The sequence below is a fragment of the Schistocerca gregaria genome, chromosome 5, assembly GCF_023897955.1.
Source record: "Schistocerca gregaria isolate iqSchGreg1 chromosome 5, iqSchGreg1.2, whole genome shotgun sequence".
NCBI lineage: Eukaryota > Metazoa > Arthropoda > Insecta > Orthoptera > Acrididae > Schistocerca > Schistocerca gregaria.
In genome coordinates, this window is record NC_064924.1 from 69,146,370 (window position 1) to 69,167,609 (window position 21,240).

Below are 21,240 nucleotides of genomic sequence, written 5' to 3' on the forward strand. Positions count from 1 at the left end.
TTCTGGCGTCCTCAAGATGCCAGATTCATGCATTCGCAGTGTGGTGGAGAGGGGCCTAGTCTCCAAGTGACCCATGTTTATGTTCAGTAATGTTGCTGTTTCCTCTTGTTTACAACTCTCATGTCAAATGAAAACAAAACAGATTTCTGTAACCGGTAGTTATCAATTGAATTAAAATACATTCACATAATTACGGAAGGCTGAAATATGTTACTAGTTTCAGATTCTGATTTTATTATATTTCCACATTTTTTGAAGTCAAGCATTAATTGTCTTGAGGAACAATGAAGCTATTTTTGTCGATTTGTTAAAGAAATTTGTATTTTTTAATCTTTTCCGCACAGGCAGTAAATTAATGTGAAACTAAGTGTTTCATTCCAAATAGTTAATTTCAACTGTTTCCTGAATTTCAAGTGCATGTTTTCATCTTGTGGCATGAATGGCATTACATCGTAATAAATATTCAAAATGCTCCAAGCACTATTTTGGGACTTAACATCTGAGGTCATCAGTCCCCTAGACTTAGAACTATTTAAACCTAACTAACCTAAGGACATCATACACATCCATACCTGAGGCAGGATTCAAAACTGTGTCCGTAGCAGCGGCGCGGTTCCAGACTGAAGCGCCTAGAACCGCTCGGCCACAGTGACCGGCAGCATAATAAAGAACCAAACGTGAGATACTACAGTTTGTATCCCGAAAACCACACTGAAAAGCTTAATATCAGGTTTGGGCATAATTCTTTGTGACTCTGGGCATAAGAATGTGCACTTTAAGCCGAATTATGTATTTTAGTATGGTTTACCAAATTCCTATGCTGTTGGAGCATCCTCAGGTGTCCTGTTTCCTTTACGATGTAATGTAAGAAAGCTATGTACGTACAAACATAAGGGCTTCTTACATCATCATAGCTGCACACACGCCTTTTTTCTGGTGGGCTCTGACAAATCCTCAAACTACTTCTAACATTTTGTGGAAAATATTGCAAAGGTTGACATTTCTGAATATTTAAAACAACTTGCCATTCTTTGCACCACTTTGAAATATTACCAAAATCTGATGGAATATTTGTGTAGCTTTCTTCAGGCAGAAGATTATTACAGGTAACTGCATTGTCTGCAGAAAATCTGAGGTTGCTATTAATATTGACTGCCATGTCATTAATATACAAAGTGAACAAAAAGGATCTCAACTTACTTCTCTGGGGAAAGCCAGAAATGAGTTCTACTTCGGTCAGTGATACTCATTCTAAAGTTACATGCTGTGTCCTTCTTACAAGCTACAAATTTTATTTTATACCCATATGATCATGCTAATAAATGTTGATTTGATACTGAATGAGTTACTTTTTGAAAGGCAAGAACTACTTGACTGTCTTAACCTATGGGTTTTGAGATGTCATGTGAGAAAATGTGAGTCACATTTCACATGACCTATGCCTTCAGAATCCATGTCAGTTCTCATAGAGGAGGTCATCCTGTTCAATTTACCTCATAATGTTTGAACTTGGAACATGTTCTATGTTTGTACTATAGTCTGACAACAAAGATATTTTATGGTGGTTTTATGGACCTCTGTTGCTGCCCTTCTTGTAGATGGGTGTGACCTGTGCTGTCTTTCATCCACAATTTTTTATTCTAGAGATCTACCATGTACCAATATAATGAAAAGGAAAGTTGCTTCTCACCATATAGAGGAGATGCTGAGTTGGAAGTAGGCACAACAAAAAGACTGGTACAAATAAAGATTTCAACCAATAAGGCCTCTCTCAAAAACAGATGACAGACACTCCCGTACACACTTATACAAACACAATTCACACACACGATTGCAGTCTCAGGCAACTGAAGCCACACTGTGAGCAGCAGCACCAGTGCATGATGGAGGTGGTGACTGGATGGGGGTAAGGAGGAGGCTGGGGTGGTGAGGGGGAGGAATAGTAGGGTAGGGGTGGTGGACAGTGACATGCTGGGGGAGTGTGTAGGGCGAGGTGGAGAGAGGGTAGGGCAGCTATGTGCAGTCTGGAGGCTAGGTGGAGTGGTGAGGAGGGGGGGGGGGGGGCGGAGTCACTTAGCAGGAAAGGAGAGAAGTAAAAAAGATGGGGTGCGATGGTGGAATGAGGGCTGTGTAGTGCTGGAATGGGAACAGGGAAGGGGGTGGATGGGAGAGGACAATGGCTAATGAAGTTGTGGCTAGGAGGGTTATGGGAATGTAGGATACATTGGAGGGAAAGTCCCCGCCTGCACAATTCAGAAAAGTTGGTGTTGGTGGGAAGGATCCAGGCTGTGAAGCAGTCATTGAGATGAGGGATGTCATGTTTGGCAGCATGCTCAGCAACAGGGTAGTCCACTTGTTTCTTGTCCACAGTTTGTCGGTGGCCATTCATATGGACAGACAGCTCCTTGGTTGTCATGCCTACAGAGAATCCAACACAGTCGTTACAGCTCAGCTTGTAGATCACATGACTGGTTTCACAGGTAGCCCTGCATTTAATTGTATAGGTGATGTTTGTGAGTGGACTGGAGCTGGTGGTGGTGGGAAGATGTACAGGACAGGTTTTGCATCTAGGTATATCACAGGGGTATGAGTCATGAGGTAAAGGGTTGGGAGCAGTGGTTGTCTAGGGATGAACACATATATTGTGTAGGTTTGGTGGATGGCAGAATACGACTGTGGAAGGGGTGTGAAGGATAGTGGGCAGGACATTTCTCATTTCAGGTCACGATCAGAGATAGTCTAAACTCTGGGAGAGAATGTAATTCAGTTGCTCCAGTCCTGGGATACTGAGGTACGAAGGGAATGCTACTCTGTGGGCAGATTGTAGGCCTTTTGGGGGTGGTAGGAGACTGGAAAGATAAGGCATGGGAGATTTGATTTTGTACAAGATTGGGATGATAATTACAGTCTATGAAGGCTTCAGTGAGACCCTCAGTATATTTCGAGAGGGACCGCTCATCACTGCAGATGCAACAACCATGGGTGGCTAGGCTGTATGGAAGGGACTTCTTGGTATAGAAAAGGTGGCAGCTGTCGAAGGTGAGATATTGCTGGTCGATAATAGGTTTGATATGGACGGAAGTACAGATGTAGCCATCTTTGAGGTGGAGGTCAACGTCTAGGTAGGTGGCTTGTTGGGTTGAGCAGGACCAGGTGAAGCAAATTGGGGAGAAGTTGTTGAGGTTCTGGAGGAATGTGGATAGGGTGTCCTCACCCTCAATCCAAATCACAATTTAGGTCAGATTACTCTAGATGGCCCATGAATAGATTGGCATAGGATGTTGACATGCAGGTGCCCATAGGGGTACTTCGGATTTGTTTGTAGGTAATGCCTTCAAAGGAGAAGTAATTGTGGGTGAGGATACAGTTGGTCATGGTGAATAGGAAGCAGATTGTTGGTTTGGAATCCACTGGGCATTGTGAACCAGTAACCAGTCACAATGAGGCGTGCTGGGTGGTTGGGTTTATGGACTTTAGGAAACATGTAGATGGTAGGAGTGCAGGTAGTGGTAGGGGTGAGCAGAGAGATGGACTTTGGGGAGAGGTTCTGGGATGGGCCTTAGGATTTGAGGAGTGACTGGAGATCCGCTGGATAACTGGAATGGGGTCACTGTGCAAGGCTTGTAGGTAGCTGTATCAGACAGCTGGAAGAGTCCTTCTGCCAGGTAATCCTTGCGGTTCAAAATAACAGTAGTGGAGCCCTTATCCCATGTAGGATTATAAGATTGGGATCAGCTTTTAGATGGTGGACTGCAGTTGTTTCTATGGATGTACTGTTGGTTTGCATGTCGGGGGATATGGGAAATTTACTTCACCTGGTCCTACTGAACCCAATAAGCCACCTTCCTAGATGTTGACCTCTATCTCAAAGATGGCTATACTGAGAGTCTCACTGAAGCCTTCACAGACCGTAATTATTCTCCCAGACTTGTACAAAAACAAATCTCCCGTGCCTTATCTTTCCCGTCTCCCACACCTCTCAAAGTCCTACTGTCTGGGCAAAGTGGAGCATACCCCCGTAACTCAGTATCACCCAGGACTGAAGCAACTGAATTACATCCTCCGCCAGAGTTTTGACTACCTCTTGTTGTGCCTTGAAATGTGAAATGTCATGTGCACTACCCTTCCCACTCTTCCCATAGTAGTATTCCACCATCCATCGAACCTATACAATATACTCATCCATCCCTAAACAACTGCTGCTCCCAACCCCTTACCTCATGGCTCACACCCCTGTGATATACCTAGATTCAAGACCTGTCCTGTACATCTTCCCACCACCACCTACTCCAGTCTGGTCGCAAACATCCCCTATCCCATTAAAGGCAGGGCTACCTGTGAAACCAGTCATGTGATCTACAAGCTGATGTGTAATGACTGTGCTGAATTCCCTGTAGGTTATGACAAACAACAAGCTGTCTGTCCATATGAATGGCCGCCAACAAACTGTGGACAAGAAACAAGTGTACCACCCTGTTGCTGAGCATGCTGCCAAACATGACATCCTTCATTTCAATGACTGCTTCACAGCCTGTACCATCTGGATCCTTCCCACAAACACCAACTTTTCTGAATTGCACAGGTGGGAACTTTCCCTGCAATATATCGTACATTCCCGTACCCTCATGGTCTCAACTTTGTTAGTCATTGTCCTCTCCCATCCACCCCCTTCCCTGTTCCCATTCCAGCTCTACACAGCCCTCATTCCACCATTGCTCCCTGTCTTTTTACTTCTCTCCTTTTCCACTACTCCTCCCCGCCTCACCTCTCCAATGCCCTCCGTCTAACCTCCGGACTGCAAGTAGCTGCCTTACCCTCTCTTCACCTCTCCCTGCATGCTTTTCAGCAGCATGCGACTGTCCACCATCCCTACCCTGCTACACCTCCCCCTCCCCACCCCAGCCTCCTCCTAACCCCCACCCAGTCACCACTCCCATCATGCACTGGTGCTGCTGCTCGCAGTGTGGCCTCCATTGCCTGAGACTGCAGTTGTGTGTGTTTGTGTCAGTGTGTATGTGTGTATCTGTTGTCTATTTTTGACAAAGGCCTTACTGGCCAAAAGATTTATTTGTGACACTCTTTTTGTTGTGCCTATTTGCAACTCAGCATCTTCACTATATATGGTGAGTAGAAACTTTCTGTTTCATTATATTGTTACATTCCATCCTGGATTTTCCATTGCTAGATCTACCATTTATTATGATTAAAAAAAAGACTAACACAGCTGTATATATTTCACTCATCTTTTCAGTGGTGTAGGAATTCAAATGGGACTGAAGTTCATAATTTCTGCCATCAAAAAACTCTAAACATTGTAATTAATTTTGGGATGATTAAAATATCCTCTAATTATGACAATAAGGTTTGGAAATGTACTGACCACTGAACAGAATATTCCTGTACAATTTTTGGTTTCATCTGGGAAGGAAGGAAGATTAGTGTTTAACATCCTGATGACAGTGAGGTCATTGGAGTTGGAGCACGAGCTCATGTTAATAAAGGATGGGGAGGAAAATCGGACATAAACTCTCAAAGGAACCATCTTGTCATTTATTGTGAGCATTGTAGGGAAATTCAGGATGGCTGACTAGGGATTTGAACCATTGTCTTCTGGAATGTTAGTCCAGTGTGCAGTTTCATCTGGGGTTGAATCTGGTGGTCAGTTGAAAGATTCAATTATAAAACTGTGGCCATCTTTGATATTGAGTCTTGATCAAACACTCTTGCTGCAATTTCTCTTTGGAGTATTTGCATTTCTTGCTTTGTGACAAATACACTACCTCCATTTCCTGTCAGCTTATCCTTTCAATACACATTTAAATTGTCCCCAGAAATCTCAATTCTGCATTTTACCAGCTTTCAGTATCTAATATTATGAGAGCTCCACTGTTTTTAGGAGTGATTCAAATTCATGAATGCTTTAGTTGTTGATCACTAGGATTTTAATAATCTCATTTTTGGGGGTTATTTGATTCTATCTTACGCTAGTACTTAATGGCCTCCTACAGCTATTATTATCTGGACTGGACTGAGAATTGCCTAAACTAAGATACTGTGGTGCAGAAACCACAGACATATACCTATCTGGTAGCAGCCCCTTGTTGTGTGGTTCCCCACAGACCCATTTATGGGGAGCCTATAGTCCTCAACCCTGTGGCACTAGTGTAGGACATTGTAGCCTAGCTTTTCACAGAATCTTTAAAGTCTGATGGTACAATCTTTCTGCTCAGCTCAGAACCAGGGGACCACAATCCGTTCTTGTGACAGTGCTGTAGATAGTGAGCTTTGTTTTCCTTAAGCAAGGCTGATCTTCTCAAACTCCTCTACAGGTATGACTTCAGATCACAATATAGCAGCTGGAGTGAGTGACCTTTCTGATGGAAGATGAAGTTGGCTGTGATAGATCAGGATGTATGGCAGTTTACCTCCAAGTGAGGGCTGCAGTGGAGTGATGGCACATGTCAGGTGATGAACCTTCTTGGAAACCATGCTGGTTGAATTAGTCCTTCATTCCATAACAATTACAGCGGTGGAGATGGAACTGGAAAGTCAGACAATGGCCTTGTGACCTAGATGGCCATGGCCTTTGTGGCATGCCAGATTTAGCAATAGCGCACCAGAAAACTGCCTGTGCCACAGTGCAATGGCAGTGGTTGGCAAGGTTCTGTAGTCAGCTGAGTAGCAGAGGCGGTGATGCAGGGCTGCAGTGATAGCAAGTGATGGACAGTTGAAAGTGGCATCAGCTGCTGGCCTACTTCTGCAGCTTTGCAGAGCAGGTGAGGTCAAACCACAGCCTCTGGCATGGTTGATGATGAAAGCATATGCCCTCACTGTGTGATGGACAGTGACAGTGTTTGCTCACACAAGAGGTTAACAGCTGGGCAGGTATATGGCGATAGTCCTGGCTTGTACCCCAGTCTGCCAGGACGGCAACCATTGCAGATGACAGTCACCCACCACATGACCCACCGGCAGAAAGATGCCAAGTTGGCAGCATTTGGACTAAGCCCAGGCAGTGGCCTGCACCTGTTGACAGCAGAGTTTCATGTTGGCATCTGCTGGTTCATCTCGGTGTGTAGACTTACATAGACCTCCACTCAGCTGGCGCTTGGTGATGACTGGGCGTGAGTGTCTAAATTTAATGGTATTTATGCCAGCCATGTCTGATGTCATTTCTGCAACAGTAACGGTTCTGCCCTATAAGTCAAATTGGGAAAGCCCATCATACAACAGTTAGTCCATTATATCAGCAACTGCACAGCCCAGGTAGTACTATAAAGGTGCCACAAGTTCTCCTTTCAGAAGCACTGTGTGGCACCATTTTCAATGTCAGCTTGCGTACTGAATGAGTATACTTGTGATATGGCACCTAGTTACCAAGATGAGTGACGATACCATTGTTATGACATCGTTTTGATGAGTCCTCACAAGAGCTGTTTGCTACGCCATGCTGAACCATGGCACAACACCACACAACAGATATCACTTGTTCCAGGGTCCATCACTGTTTGTAACTGATTGCACCCTGTCCCCCATGGCTTCTGGAACAGTCTATTCAATGTGTTGAGTGAAGTGCAGGTACATGATGGGTGAAGATGATGATCCTTCCCATAGATTGCATCCAATTCCCTATGTGGTACCATTATTTGTCATTCATTCAATCATCTGACCTTTAACAAATGCCTACCCTTTTGCACGTGCTGCCCCCTAACATGGACACAGTAGGATTCTCATCAGGTGTAGTGCGTCTCAGTGGCTCAGTCTCAGTGGAAGAGAGCACCTTGAACTTGTTAGTCACAGGAATGGATATAATACTTTGAGTTCTCCATACTTCCTGTTGTCCCTACGCCAGTATTCTCTGTACTCCCTGTCTTCCCTGTACCAGATCCCTAGACCTACCACTGAGTCACTACTGACTGCCAAGTCAATAAGTAATAATAGCTCATTTATTTCCTGTAGAGGAGACAGTATACAAAGGAGAGAATAAAATCTTTGGTGTCTCTTTTACATGACACTTGGTACTTCTACCAACACATTCATTTTCTGCAGCTTCCAATCATTTGATAGTAGTCAGAGCAATTTCCAGCTGCCTTTGGACAGTAAGTGACTCTTCTTGTTCCCAAAAACAGCAAAGTGGGCTGCTTTGAGGGTGGTGCCATGTTTTACAGAACAGTAAACAAATAATTTTAACTGAGCTTGCTGATTTTCCTCTAATTTCTTGATATGTTGTGCTACAAGGATCGCAAATTCTCTTTAAGAACTGAAAAACCCAAAAAATTGAGTTCTATTGTAACAATAAAAAAACATGGGGATACAATTTATTGATTCACAGAAGCAATTTGGAACTTTTTTCCCAAGGCTGTGGTCACTAACAAACTCAAAAATAGTGATAAATACATAACAGATTCATACAATGATGGCACAGGATTCTATTTTACCCATTTGTACCAAACATGTGCAGTATGAGCAATTTAAAATGCCTTATAACCAAACTATTCTGCACATTATTTTGACATGTCTGGTTTATTATTATGTGTAAAATATACCAACATAAAAGTTTAATGGCCATGCAAGACCAACACATTCTTACCCTGCCCTAACACTGCACATTTTAATTGTTGATGTCATTAAAGCATTCTCAGGAGACCATATATAGAAAAAAAAGAAGTATACGTTAGCCTGTCACATTGTGGTCCAGGTAAAAATAATTACCATAATAAATCACACCGAGATAAACTACTGCACATTCAGGTCATCAAGAGAATGACTCAAAAACTGTTATGTTATATATTTCACAAAATAATTAGAATTAAGCAATTAGAATAACTTTCTATCAACAGATGTGTCTTCATCTATAAGTGTTTATGTGGCTTTTCTACTACAGATGCTAGCCCAGAACTGCTGTACTGGTTTGCAGAACAGACTCTACAACCTGGCCCAGCTGTATCTTTAAAATGTGTTGCAACAGGGAATCCACCACCACAGTTCATATGGACCCTGGATGGATTTCCAGTACCAGATAGTCCCAGGTCAGTGCTGTCAGGCTACAGGCTACAGCAGTACTGAAATGAGATAATGAGTGGATGCCTTTTTTTGAACAGTTTCCACCTTCTGCACCTTATGCCTCTTTCCTCTGCCCCCCCCCCCCCCTGCCCCCCTTCCCCCCTCCCTCAAACTATATGTGCATATGTCACTTTCTGTTGTTCTTGTCATGTTTCTTTGTGTATATATGTACGTATTTTTTGTGTCTTTCTTCACTTGTACTCCTAGATGCCACACTTTGTCCCTGAATGGCCTCATTTCCTATTTTTTGCCATCTGACTCAACTCATTATTGTAAAAATTGGTGATTGTGCTTCATTTTCTTTATACCTTTTTCTGGAACTACCTGCCAACTAAACCTTTATTTGGTAGCATTTGTCATTTCATTTAACAAATCCTTTCCTTAAAGCACATATTACAGGAAGTTTTATAAAGTGTTGTTGTTTTTCATTGAAAATTTATGCTTTATGTTAAATAATTATGTTAATACTATTTAAAACTCTGACTTGGTACATCTATTATGATTTTCTTGAACCTCTTAAATTATTCTGCTAACACCAGGCTTCAACACTCACCCACACAAATACAATGATATAACATCATCTTAAATTCATAACCAATTGTAATTTTGATACAAAAGCCACCGTTTATGTAAATTACACAGTCTGTTAACTGCTCAATACTTGTATGTGTATTTTTATTAGAATTTATTAATTATTCTTATTACAAAATGAGGCAAAATCATGTATTAGTGACAAAAAGTATCCATTATCTATTCAGACCAACACAACAGTCCAAAACCAACATAATAGTCCAAAATTGTGAAAAGGCCAAATACAGATTGAAAAATACATATGTATCAGATTTTTCACTAAATCTAGAATCAAACACATCATCATGGCCTGACCGAGACAGTTTAATTTCAGCAAACCTCTGATTTCATTTGTGACCATTACAGAATTTTCTTCCATGGAATAATCTGGAGTGGAATCAACTCTACTTCATGATGCTAACCAAACACCCACTTCAATAAAGCAGATGTTATATTGACTAGTGAGCCTCTGAGTTATCACCAAACTGAAAAGCATACACCAGACTGTGAACATCATAGTATTTTTCATCCTTCCTCTGTTATGAGCTATAGTAAGATGTTAATATATCTGATTCGAGATCTACAAGGTCCAGAATCTTAAGCATTATTATTTTTTTCATGTGGGGTACCACAGCCATATGTTTGTTAAAGGGCATTGTAAAGGTTCCACCTTGACTCTTGCTTACATGTATTTACTTTTTTTAGCTTTGCACAGTTGGCTGATTTCAGCAAGTCCTGTAGGTGCTAATGCAACAGCACTTGAGTAAGGCCAAAATTGGCAGTTGTGTGAAGTTAAATAAAGTAAATACATTACACAACAACCAAAGTGGAACCTTTGCAGTGTCATTTCAGCATTACATTCAAGAGTAATGCTAACTTCACAAGGAAACCTTCTTTTCATGAGATTTCCTTCTTACTGATTAGTACTATGTTACATTTATACTTTCAAAGTAGGTATAGATGTGATTGAACAGGAGTGAAATTTAAAGTTAGAAATAGCAGTTATGGAGCTATCTACAAAGACCCTCTCATTTAAACTTTATACATTCAGTATATTTCCTTTGCTAGAATGCAGCTCTATGAACCTTTTTCTCTTCAACCTAACCCAGTTTGTTCTTTGCTGAAACTATTTCAACAGTTGTCATACAAGTTTTTTTCCCCATCCCTGAGGAATATACATCATATGAGTGCAATCTTGTGGAATAAAACCCTGCTTGGTTTCTTTGAAGCTTTTCCGTCCATTTGTAGCTCATCAGAGAATTATCCATGAATCTCAATTATTAATACTCGAAAAAGAAAGAAAAGTCATATTTTAGTTTACATTCTAGAAAAATTTTAGGTGTTACTACAAATGAATTTATAAGACAGAAGACAAAAGAAAAAATATTGATAAATGTTAGTCACAGGAAAGAAGCATCTACACAATAACTAACAAATCATGATCAACCGCGTTGTCACTGCACGTGATTAAAATGTGGAAGTTTACTGTTGCCACACTTTGCTTGGTTATCGATGTATGTGTATGAGCGTCTTAAGATAATAACATCAGGGATTTTCAAAAACAAATAAAACTGCCTCCCTGAATTCAACAATGGATTTTATGTGCATACAAGTGCAAGAGTTGGTTTGTAGCAGCAATTTGTTGTAGTACAAGTGTACTCACATGGATGTGATTACGTAGGCTTTCCTGGCGTAATAAGTCTTGAATGTCTCTTAGGGTTTCCTGCCGGATCCTAAAATCAACTTGACTCGATATTTTGGTGATCCATCTGCTCGCTATCTTCAGGAAAATGCTGCTTATGCTGATGAGTCCCGCTGAGAACTGACGCCAGGTTGCAAATCGACGTCCTATATAGGCCACCATTCAGTACACGGCGCATGCACCACCCATCACGGTTTCTGCCTTCCAAAACAGGGAGGTGGCGCCGCCCTTAGAGAAACACTGCTGGCAACGATATATCGCAATCAAGGCCGTACAGAAGATCATTCAGTTTTGATGCGGGATAATACAGGATTACACGTTTTGTTAAGAGGAAATCCATTGTCTCTGTTGATTAAATTATCAGTCAACCTAATTTCAGTCGCCTCTTTGTACACACTGTTCCAAAAACCGGAAATGTTGGCAACCACAACAGTTTCCTCAAATTTCACTTTGTGTCCCTCATTTAGGCAGTGTTCTGCTACCGCCGATTTTTCCGGCTGTTGTAGCCTCTTATGTCAGTGATGTTCCACACACCAGTCTTGCACTGTGCGAATAGAACAGCCAACGTAAACTTTCCCACATTGACACGGAATTTTGTACACCCCGGGTTTCCTAAGCCCCAAATCATCCTTCACAGAGCCGAGCAGTGCCCTAATCTTAGAAGGTGGACGGAAAACACTCTTAATGTTAAAATTCCTTAAAATTCGTCCAATCTTAAAGGATAAGCCTCCAGCATAAGGAAGAAAGGCCACAGAGCTATGTTCCTCTTCGTACACCTCTGGAGATGGTCCAAACTCCATAGCCTGACGAATCTGCTTCTCGGTGTATCCATTTTCCTTAAAAACAGTCATCAAATGCTCAAGTTCTTGGGTTAAGCTGTCTGCGTCGGAGATGGCATATGCTCTCCATACCAAAGTCCTAAGGACGCCACTACATTGCTGTGGTGGATGACAACTCTTAGGATGCAGATACCAATCTGTGTGTGTCGGCTTTTGGTGAACACTGTGTCCCAAAGTTCCATCTGTATTTTTATAAACCATTACGTCTAAAAATGGAAGCATCTCCGTATCAAATTTACTCTCCTTCTCTCCTTTCTATATACATCCCCTCTGTCCCTGTCCATAGCCTCCACCCCTCCCTATGTCTCAACCTACCTCCACCCCCCTCTCTCCCTGTTCATCTTCTCTGCTTTCCTTTATATATCTCTTCTCCCCTCTCTCTGTCCATCAGCTCCGCTCTCTCTGTCCATCTCCTCCCCTCTCTCTGTCCATCTCCTTCTCTTCCCTTTCTCTGTCCAATAACTCCTCCATTTCCATCTGTTCATTTCCTCCTCTCCCTTCTCTCTGCCTCTTCATCACCTTGTCCTCTCCCTCTGCCTCCTCATCTTCCTCTCCCCTGTCTCTATGCCTTTCTCTCTCTCCCCCTGCCTCTATCTGTCTCAACCTCTTTCCTTTCTCTGCTCGTCTTCCTCTCCTCTCACTGTGTCCTTTTCTCTGTCCCCTGTCTCTAGCCACCTTCCCCTTCTCATATCTGTGCCAATCTCCTCATTCCCCCTCACCCCCTGTCCATCTCCTCATCCTCCCTTCTCTCTGCATATTATCGCACTCACCCCAATAGGAGGTGTGTGGTTCCTACCCCTACAGTATTTCTTTCCAAATTGTAACTTATATATGTGCCAAATTTGATTGAAATCATTCCAGTGTTTGCTCACATTGACATGTCAGATATGTTTCACACATACTTCACCTGTATGTCTAGTGAATTTTGCACAACAGTTCCATTTTCATGCAGCTTAATGTTTATGCTGATCGTATGTGCTGAACCTTGTGCTGTACAATAATATAATTTTGTAAGTGTATCCAGTAGTACATGTGCTTGCAGTTTATGAAATGTGCTTTGAACAGAATTAGTAGTAAAGTGGTAATTTATTGAAACATCATGCCTGATGTGTCTGTCTCTGAGACATCTCAGTGTTTATGACATCATATCTTCTGAACTATGTGTTGTGCAATAATATATTTTCCTAGATACATTCAGTGACATATGTGTATACTACCTCTGAAATGTGTTGTGAATAGTTTTTAGTAAGGAAGTAATAAATTAAAATGTCATGCATGTTGCAGCTATTTCTCATGCATCTCCGCATTATGACATTGCACTTCCTGAACTGTGTGTCATACAAAGATATATTTCTATAGATACATTAATGGAATATGCAGATACTATCTCCAAAATATGTTGTGAATAGAGTCAGTAGTAAAGATGTAATAAATTAAATTGTCATGCTTTATGTGACAGTTTTACTGCATGAACAGCGAAAATGTAGTAAGTGATAAACTGTTTTCCTTTCATCTTTTTGTGGGGATCATCAATGAGAAACAGTTTTGTGAAGGTTTGAACCTATGTGTAATGTTTGTTGCAAATCTCTGAGTGCTCTCATTCTCAAATACTAGATAAGTTAAGTGCAGGTATTCTTGCACCTTGGGCTGCACTACTTTTCCATCCCCACCCCCACCCCCTTGATATGTGATTGGTTCTTACCCAATACATAAATACATACATACATTTTTACAATTTGTATGGATTTCTTCATCAGCTAAAATATAAATAAATTTAGATACTTTAGCAATCAGAACTGTAACCTCTAAAATCAGAATTTGGCATAACTTCCAAAGCATGAAGGATAAAAACTAAATTTAGATAGATTTGTAGGTAGTTGATAGGCACTATACGCAGTGCCAGTTGTTAAGTTCCTTTGACTTCACCAACTTTTCCTTGAAAGTTACTACAAATTCGAGAGACTCAAGCTGTTAAATTTGGAACAATAGAACCACTATCGTAGCATCTGAGTGAATTAATATTATGGCACAGGTAATAGGGAATACATCAACAAGATATAGTGATGACCATAAAGGGAGGTACTGCTTATATCATTTCAAATGGGTCATCAAGGAAGAGGTGAGCTTGGGGAGAAGGGGGATATTGAGATGAAAACATAAGTGCAAATCTCCATCTACATCCATTCTCTACAAACCACTGTGAAGTGCATGCATGGGGTATTTGTCTTTGTGTCATATACAGTATTAGGGTTTCTTCCTGTTCCATTTGCATATAGGTTGTGGAGGAAATGAGTGCTTAAAAATACACTGTAGTTAGTTTAATCTTATTTTTACAGATCTTATGGGAGTGATACATAGGTAGCTGTATTATATTTCTAGACTCCTCAGGCAGAAGGGGAGCTACAGGGAAGAGCTTCTGAAATGGTTGCTGACAAAAAACTTGTTCCTTGGGTAATTTGCATAAAATATGAGCAATGCCTCATGGTTTGAACTCTGTATTAAACTAGTGGTTCAAAATAACAGGCTGGATATCATACATAATTTTTTCACACATCATATCTTATAGTTCGTAACATGGTATAGGTACATATTCCAGTTCAGTTAGGGACCTTTAAATTCTGAATCGTGTAAAAACAGTTGTTATTTTTCAGAAAAATAAATCAATCGAAGCTCCTTATGAGAATGAAAATGGACTAGTTAAACAGTGATGATAGCCCTTTCATAGCTAAATTTTACCTATTGCATCCATTGCTTGCATTTCTCGCCAACGTGCTTGAAAGTAAGTTAGAATTAATTTGATTCTCATACTAATATTTAAATGAAGAAGTAGTGTTAGCCACTAGTAAAGTACTGAAGATTATCAGTGTGATGGTTAAACAGACTACACTTTATAATAATGTAAGTTGTTACTTAGAATGTTTGTCTTGTATCTCCAGGTTTACTTTGGCTTTCCATTAGCACCTTTATATCTGAATTAACACATTTTCTTTTTTCTTGTCTCATCAACAGGTTTTTAGTTGGACAGTATGTTACTGTTCATGATGATGTCATTAGCCATGTAAATATCTCAAATCTGAAGGAAGAGGATGGTGGAGAATACACATGTACTGCCAAGAACTCTGTTGCTCAAGTTTCACACAGTGCTAGAATTAATGTCTATGGTAAGATTTCATGTTTAATCATTAGATGCCTTCAAGCACCTAGATACTGTTATTATCCATTTTGAATTCTGCTTCTCTGAATTATGCATGATAGTATTTATAAGTGTGTGGAATGTGGTATTTGTAAGAATAAGGTCACTTATTGTTAAGGAATCAACATATAAGACAGTTAACTTTTGGTTGGTCACAATTTTTCCTCAGTCTGTAATTAAACATGTCTGTCTTAAGCTATTGGCATTGCAGATTAAATAAAATTACAGTCAGTAAGGGTACTTGGCAAAAACATCAAATAATAGGACAGTGCAACAAAACAGTTCATTCAAAAACAAAATGTATTGGTAATATTGCTGATAATTGTTCTAATAATGTGACTTGGAGGTCTTGAATCATCCTAATTCTGATCTGCTGCCTATTCTCTTTGCCCAATACTATTAAAAGTAATCAAAGTAATATGGGACACTCGCATCCAGTATTTCTAGTTGGCCACTGTTTCTTTAATTATTATCTGTGCCATGATTTTAATATATTATCCTCTCAGGCAGTGTGGGAATATTATTAACTGATATTTCCATTGTCAAACATGCAGTTTTTATGAATAAAGTTTACTTGTTTAATCTATGTGAAATCTAAATTCAAGTAAAAGGTTTCTAGAGTGAATTCATTGTGATATTAAGGGGAGTTAGGATGTCATGCACGCCGACTTAGAGCAGGAGAGGCACCACAAGAGATTTTAATTTCCACTGTCTATACTTTTACAAGTAAATTCATAAAACTTTGTCAGCAAGACCAGGAAGGATTCAGGATTCACGGTCATAGCGGTGGTGGTGGTGGTTACTGTTTAACGTCCCGTCAACAACGAGGTCATTAGAAACAGAGCGCAAGCTCAGGTTAGGGAAGGATTGGGAAGGAAATAGGCCGTGACCTTTCAAAGGAACCATCCAGGCATTTGCCTGAAACAATTTAGGGGAATCACGGAAAACCTAAATCAGGATGGCTGAAGACAGGATTGAAACATTGTCCTCCCGAATGCGAGTCCAGTGTGCTAAGTTCAAAAACATAACAAAATAAAAATTTTTACATGTGGAATTTCATCATTTTTTCACTTACTATTGGCTGCATTTGTTGTTATAGGTACACTTTCTTCATAAGTAAGAGAGACTGTTCAATTAATTTTGTCTGAAACTCTAGAATCTATTTAACTTATGAAAAAATGAATGAGCTGTTACGTTTTAAACTTTATGTTTAGAAAAAAATCAAATTTTGTATTTAATTATCTCAATTTCTACCATAGTTTTTAATAGATTTGGAAAATTCTAGAGTTTCATACAGCTGTAAGTATGGTTTGTATGCTGTGAAAAATTCATCAAAGAATCTCTCTTACTTCTGAAGAAAAATGTACCTATAGCAACAAATGCAGCCAACAGTAAGTGAAAAAATGATGAAATTTCATATCTAAAAAAACAATTATTTTGTTATGTTTTTGAACTTCCACTGTTATGAGTGTGAATCTGGAATCCTTCCTGGTCATTCTGACAAAGCTTTATGAATTTATTTGTAAAAGTATAGGCACTGGGAATTAAAATGTCCTGTGGTGCCTCTCCTGCTCCAAGACGTCCCTTTTGTCATCCTACCACCCTTAAATCATAACCAGCCACTGTTTCTTGTGAAGTGAATTGTTCATTTCTGTTTGTCAAGTTGACATTTGAAAATAATCAATGGAGAAAATGAGTTCCTAATGATCAAGATCTCCACAATAACCATATTTGTAAAGGAAACCTTAATCATGTGTGCAACACTGTAATGAATGACAATGAAGAGAGCATTCTTTCACAAATTATCAGCTTCAGATAATTGGCCAAAGAATAACTAAATCTAGAACAGTAGCCCACCTTGGACAATTTTGTATGAGTTGAATTCAGAAACAATATCAATGCTTAAAAATATTCACACAACATGTCAAAAATGAAATTTAACCTTTGACTTCAGGGTAATTCACTACTGCTCTGTCTAAAAATGTATAACATTAACTGAATTTCCATTGGTGCTTTGGAGAACATGATAATAAAATTAAGAAAGAAAACAGTTTCTAATGTTCTGCAGAATTATATTTATTCGGTTTGCTCACAAACCACCTTTCAGCTTCTCTTGCCACTTCAGGCTACAGCTGAATGTCGCAAACACAGATAAATATGAGGCATGACTTACACTGATATTATCTGTACATAAGATACAAAAATGACAAAGTTTTTACGTAGGAAAACGTTACAGTAGTTAAAAAAAGAGGTATACAAAGTTTTTGTGTGGAGATAAATTTAACAAATAATAATAAGACAAATTTACATTTTCAATCTAATATTTGCAATGAAAACTTAATTTTAAGAAAGGAGGAAAAGGAAACAGAGTTTGATCATTTCATACTAGGCTGGCATTCTGTGTCATCAGTTTGTTGATTTCCATTATTTCCAACAGGGTCGTATTTCTGTCTTTCTTAGTGTAATGTAAAACTTCATATTTTAGATCATACAAATATTTTTCTGCTAGAAGATGATCAGGAAAGGTTGAATCTTTCTTCTTCAGTCCATAATGTCTCTTGTGTTCATGTAGTGTAATTGTCACAGCTCTGCCTGACTGACCAATATACACTGCTTGCAAGTGATTTTATATACACCACTCTGGGCCAAGGATTGCAGTTTCCTTAATACCGAATAATAGTTTCAACATGTTATTGATGTGCAGGTCTGAAATTGCAAAACTAACGTTTTTGCAAGATTGTCTGCAGAGCTAAAGCAATTGCTGGAAGTGATTTGTTTGATGGTTTATAGTTCTGTTTGAAAAGCTGATTGGGATAATGGAAGCGATGCAACATTGAGTGCAAGTTACATGTTTTTGGCTTTGTGGATTCTGGAGGCTCACAGGGATTATTGTATCAGAATCTAGATAGCACGTAACCTCCGTGCCTGTTTCACCACACATGCCATCTGGATTCTTCTCCAAGAAACCAGTTTCACAGAACTTGGCAGAACTGGCACTACAGTATGGCCCTGGTTCTTGCCACCTAACTGGCCTTAATTTACGTTAATTTCTATGATCTCAGCTTTTCTTCACAGTAACTATTTCTTTCTTCACTCCTGTGTAATTTACTGTTTCTTTCATTTTTTGACCTGTCTATTTTGCATCCCCACTTCTCACCTCTATCACATACAATGCATTTACCTTTCCACTCTTATTAGCTCATCCACGATGTTTTGGCATAATCTCTGTCTTGTGTGTTACCCTATCTTCCTCTTTTAAGCTCTCACATTTTCAAACCTCATCTGCTGCAGCCCTTAACAATCTGTCATTCCTTCTCATGCTCTTCAGTAAATCTCCCTTGATCTGGGGTTCTGTGTGACTTTTCCAAACTGTACGTCTCATCCTAAACCTTGCCAGTCTTTTCCATCCTAAACCTTACCAGTCTTTTCCTTCATCTCTCTTCCTTTCCCTTCAACCCTCTGGCAGAAGAAGGAACCACTGGCTCTGAAAGCTTGCTGATTTTAATACCTTTGTACAAAAGAGTGAATACGACCCGGGACAACTGGGAGATCTGGGAAAAGATCGGGGATTTTTTCATCCAGGAGAAATCCAGAAAAAACCCAGGAATTGTTTAGAATTCCAGGAATTTTTCATTGTTTTAGTTTTCAGTTAAATTTTTGTGATATTGGCTGGTAATAACCAATACTTTAACAAAGGATATAACTGTATCCCACTACTGCAGAATAATACTGCAGCAACAAAACATGAATGAGAGAAAAAAGAAAATGGAAATGAAACTAAAGTTCCAAAGGAAATGCGCCATATATGACAGCAAGGCACAGTACTCATACAAGCATCTGCCAACAGCAAAGTGTGTCAAAGGCTTTAGAAAGACTATGCAATGCTTCATAACAACAAACTGCCTCTGATGAGCGTGATGTGACAACTGTTTAAATTAGATTCATTTGAGGAGTTGCGGGCGGGCTCTTGGGTATGCACAGTTGCTTCTGGTTACAGAAGTATGGCTGGGTGCCAACTATCTAGTATTGCCCCGGTTCGGAAATATCGTAGACCTGGGGCTGATGCACAGAGTAGTCTAAGTTGTGATGGGGAGGTGGGTTGTCTCCACGTGACCTGTGTTTATGTTAAGTGATTTTGTTGTTTCCTCTTCGTCTATTGCTCTCATGTTAAATGAAAACAAAATGCATTTTTGTGGCCAGGAGCTAGCAAATGAATTAAAATACGTTCGCATGGTTACAGAAGGCTAAAATATGTTATTAATTTCACATTTTGCTGCTTCCTTTCTGACAGTCAAGCATTAATCACCTTGCAGAACAATTAAGTTAATTTTTGTCAGTTTGCTTAAGAGATTTGGCTTTTATTAATCTTCCCCACTGAGGCAGTCAATTTATTTGAAATGAAGTTTTAATTTCACACTATTCGCTAGTTTCAACTGTTTGCTCCATTCCAAGTGCACATATGGCATTATGCCATAATAAAGAACCAAACATGAGATAATACAGTACTGGTACTTCAAGAAAATTTACACCTGAATTTGGACATACGAATGTGCACTTTAAGCCGAATTATGCATTTTAGTGTGGTTCACAAAATTCCAATGCTCTTGAAGCTCTGATGTCTTGTTTCTTTTATGACATAATGTAAGATCTTTTAATGTTTTACATGTACAAACGTGGGCTTCCTGCGTCATCATAGCTGCACAAGTGCGGTGACGCCTTTTATCTGGTGCTCTCTTGCAACTGCTGAAACGAACCTATTTCTAACAGGTCACAGGAAAATGTTGCGATTGGTGGTTTGAAAAGCATTACATTCAAAGTAAATTTCCTTTTACGCAAGATGAACTATGTGTGCGAATGTGTGATGAATTTCTTAAATCACAAAGCGTTTGACTCTCATTTAAAAATCAACTCTTTGAGGAGACCATTTAGAAGAATTTTGAGCCCAGGACATCAGACATTCACATTGTTATTAAAAATTTACTAACACATTTGTGTTGACTAACATCAACTAACAACATCTACCTCAAAGGTAACTACAGCTCATGTCATGTAATAAGGCACTTCCGTGCATAGAGGCGGAGCAGCGAATGGGTGAGAACTGCGCATACGTGGCAGCAGAGAGCGGGCAAACAGAGTCCACTTTGCCAAACTGCATTGCTGTGGATAACAGTAAGGCTCATTTTCCTACAGTACATCAAATTATATTTTCATATCTATGAGGGAATAGTAAATATTAAACCCATTTTCAATCAGCCATTCACATCTTGATGAAGTTGCGTCCACTGCTTCCACTGCTTCACAGAAAGGTAAAAAAATAAATGGTTTGAATAAAGGTAGAGGAAACAGTTGTGTTAATATATTTCACCAAAATATCAGGGGATTAAGGAACAAAATAGACGAACTAATAATTTGTTTTGAGAACATTAAAAATACAACAGAAGTTGATGTACTGTGCCTGTCTGAACATCATATAACTACACAAATAGAAAATGTAAATATTAATGGGTATAAACTAGCAACTTATTTTTGTAGAGACAATATGGAGAAAGGAGGAGCTGCCATTTATGTTAAGGGGGAACATGGTTTTAAAAACATAGAAACCGTAAAATTCTGTGTAGAACAGCACATTGAAGTATGCGCTTGTGAGCTTGAATTGGACAGTAGTAAATTCATAATTGTGACTGTGTATAGGTCCCCACTTGGAAATTATCAAATGTTTCTTAAAAACCTAGATCTCTTGCTGCGTTATCTGTCAGAAAAAGGAAAACACATTATCATTTGTGGAGATTTTAACGTAGATTTTCTTAAACACTCAAGCAAGAAGAACGACCTTGAACTATTACTTTGCTCTTACAATCTGACATCAGTCATTG

The 21,240-nt window shown here is 39.6% G+C and overlaps 1 protein-coding gene across 1 annotated transcript in view; it reads left to right on the top strand.

Moving 5' to 3' along the window:
• The window catches only part of LOC126273226 (Down syndrome cell adhesion molecule-like protein Dscam2), a 376,826-nt gene that overhangs the window by 158,233 nt on the left and 197,353 nt on the right, over window positions 1-21,240 (top strand). Inside the window, exons 9-10 of the mRNA XM_049976769.1 lie at window positions 8,885-9,029; window positions 15,184-15,335. Of these exons, the coding sequence (XP_049832726.1) occupies window positions 8,885-9,029; window positions 15,184-15,335 (297 nt within the window). The remainder of the gene's footprint in view (window positions 1-8,884; window positions 9,030-15,183; window positions 15,336-21,240) is intronic.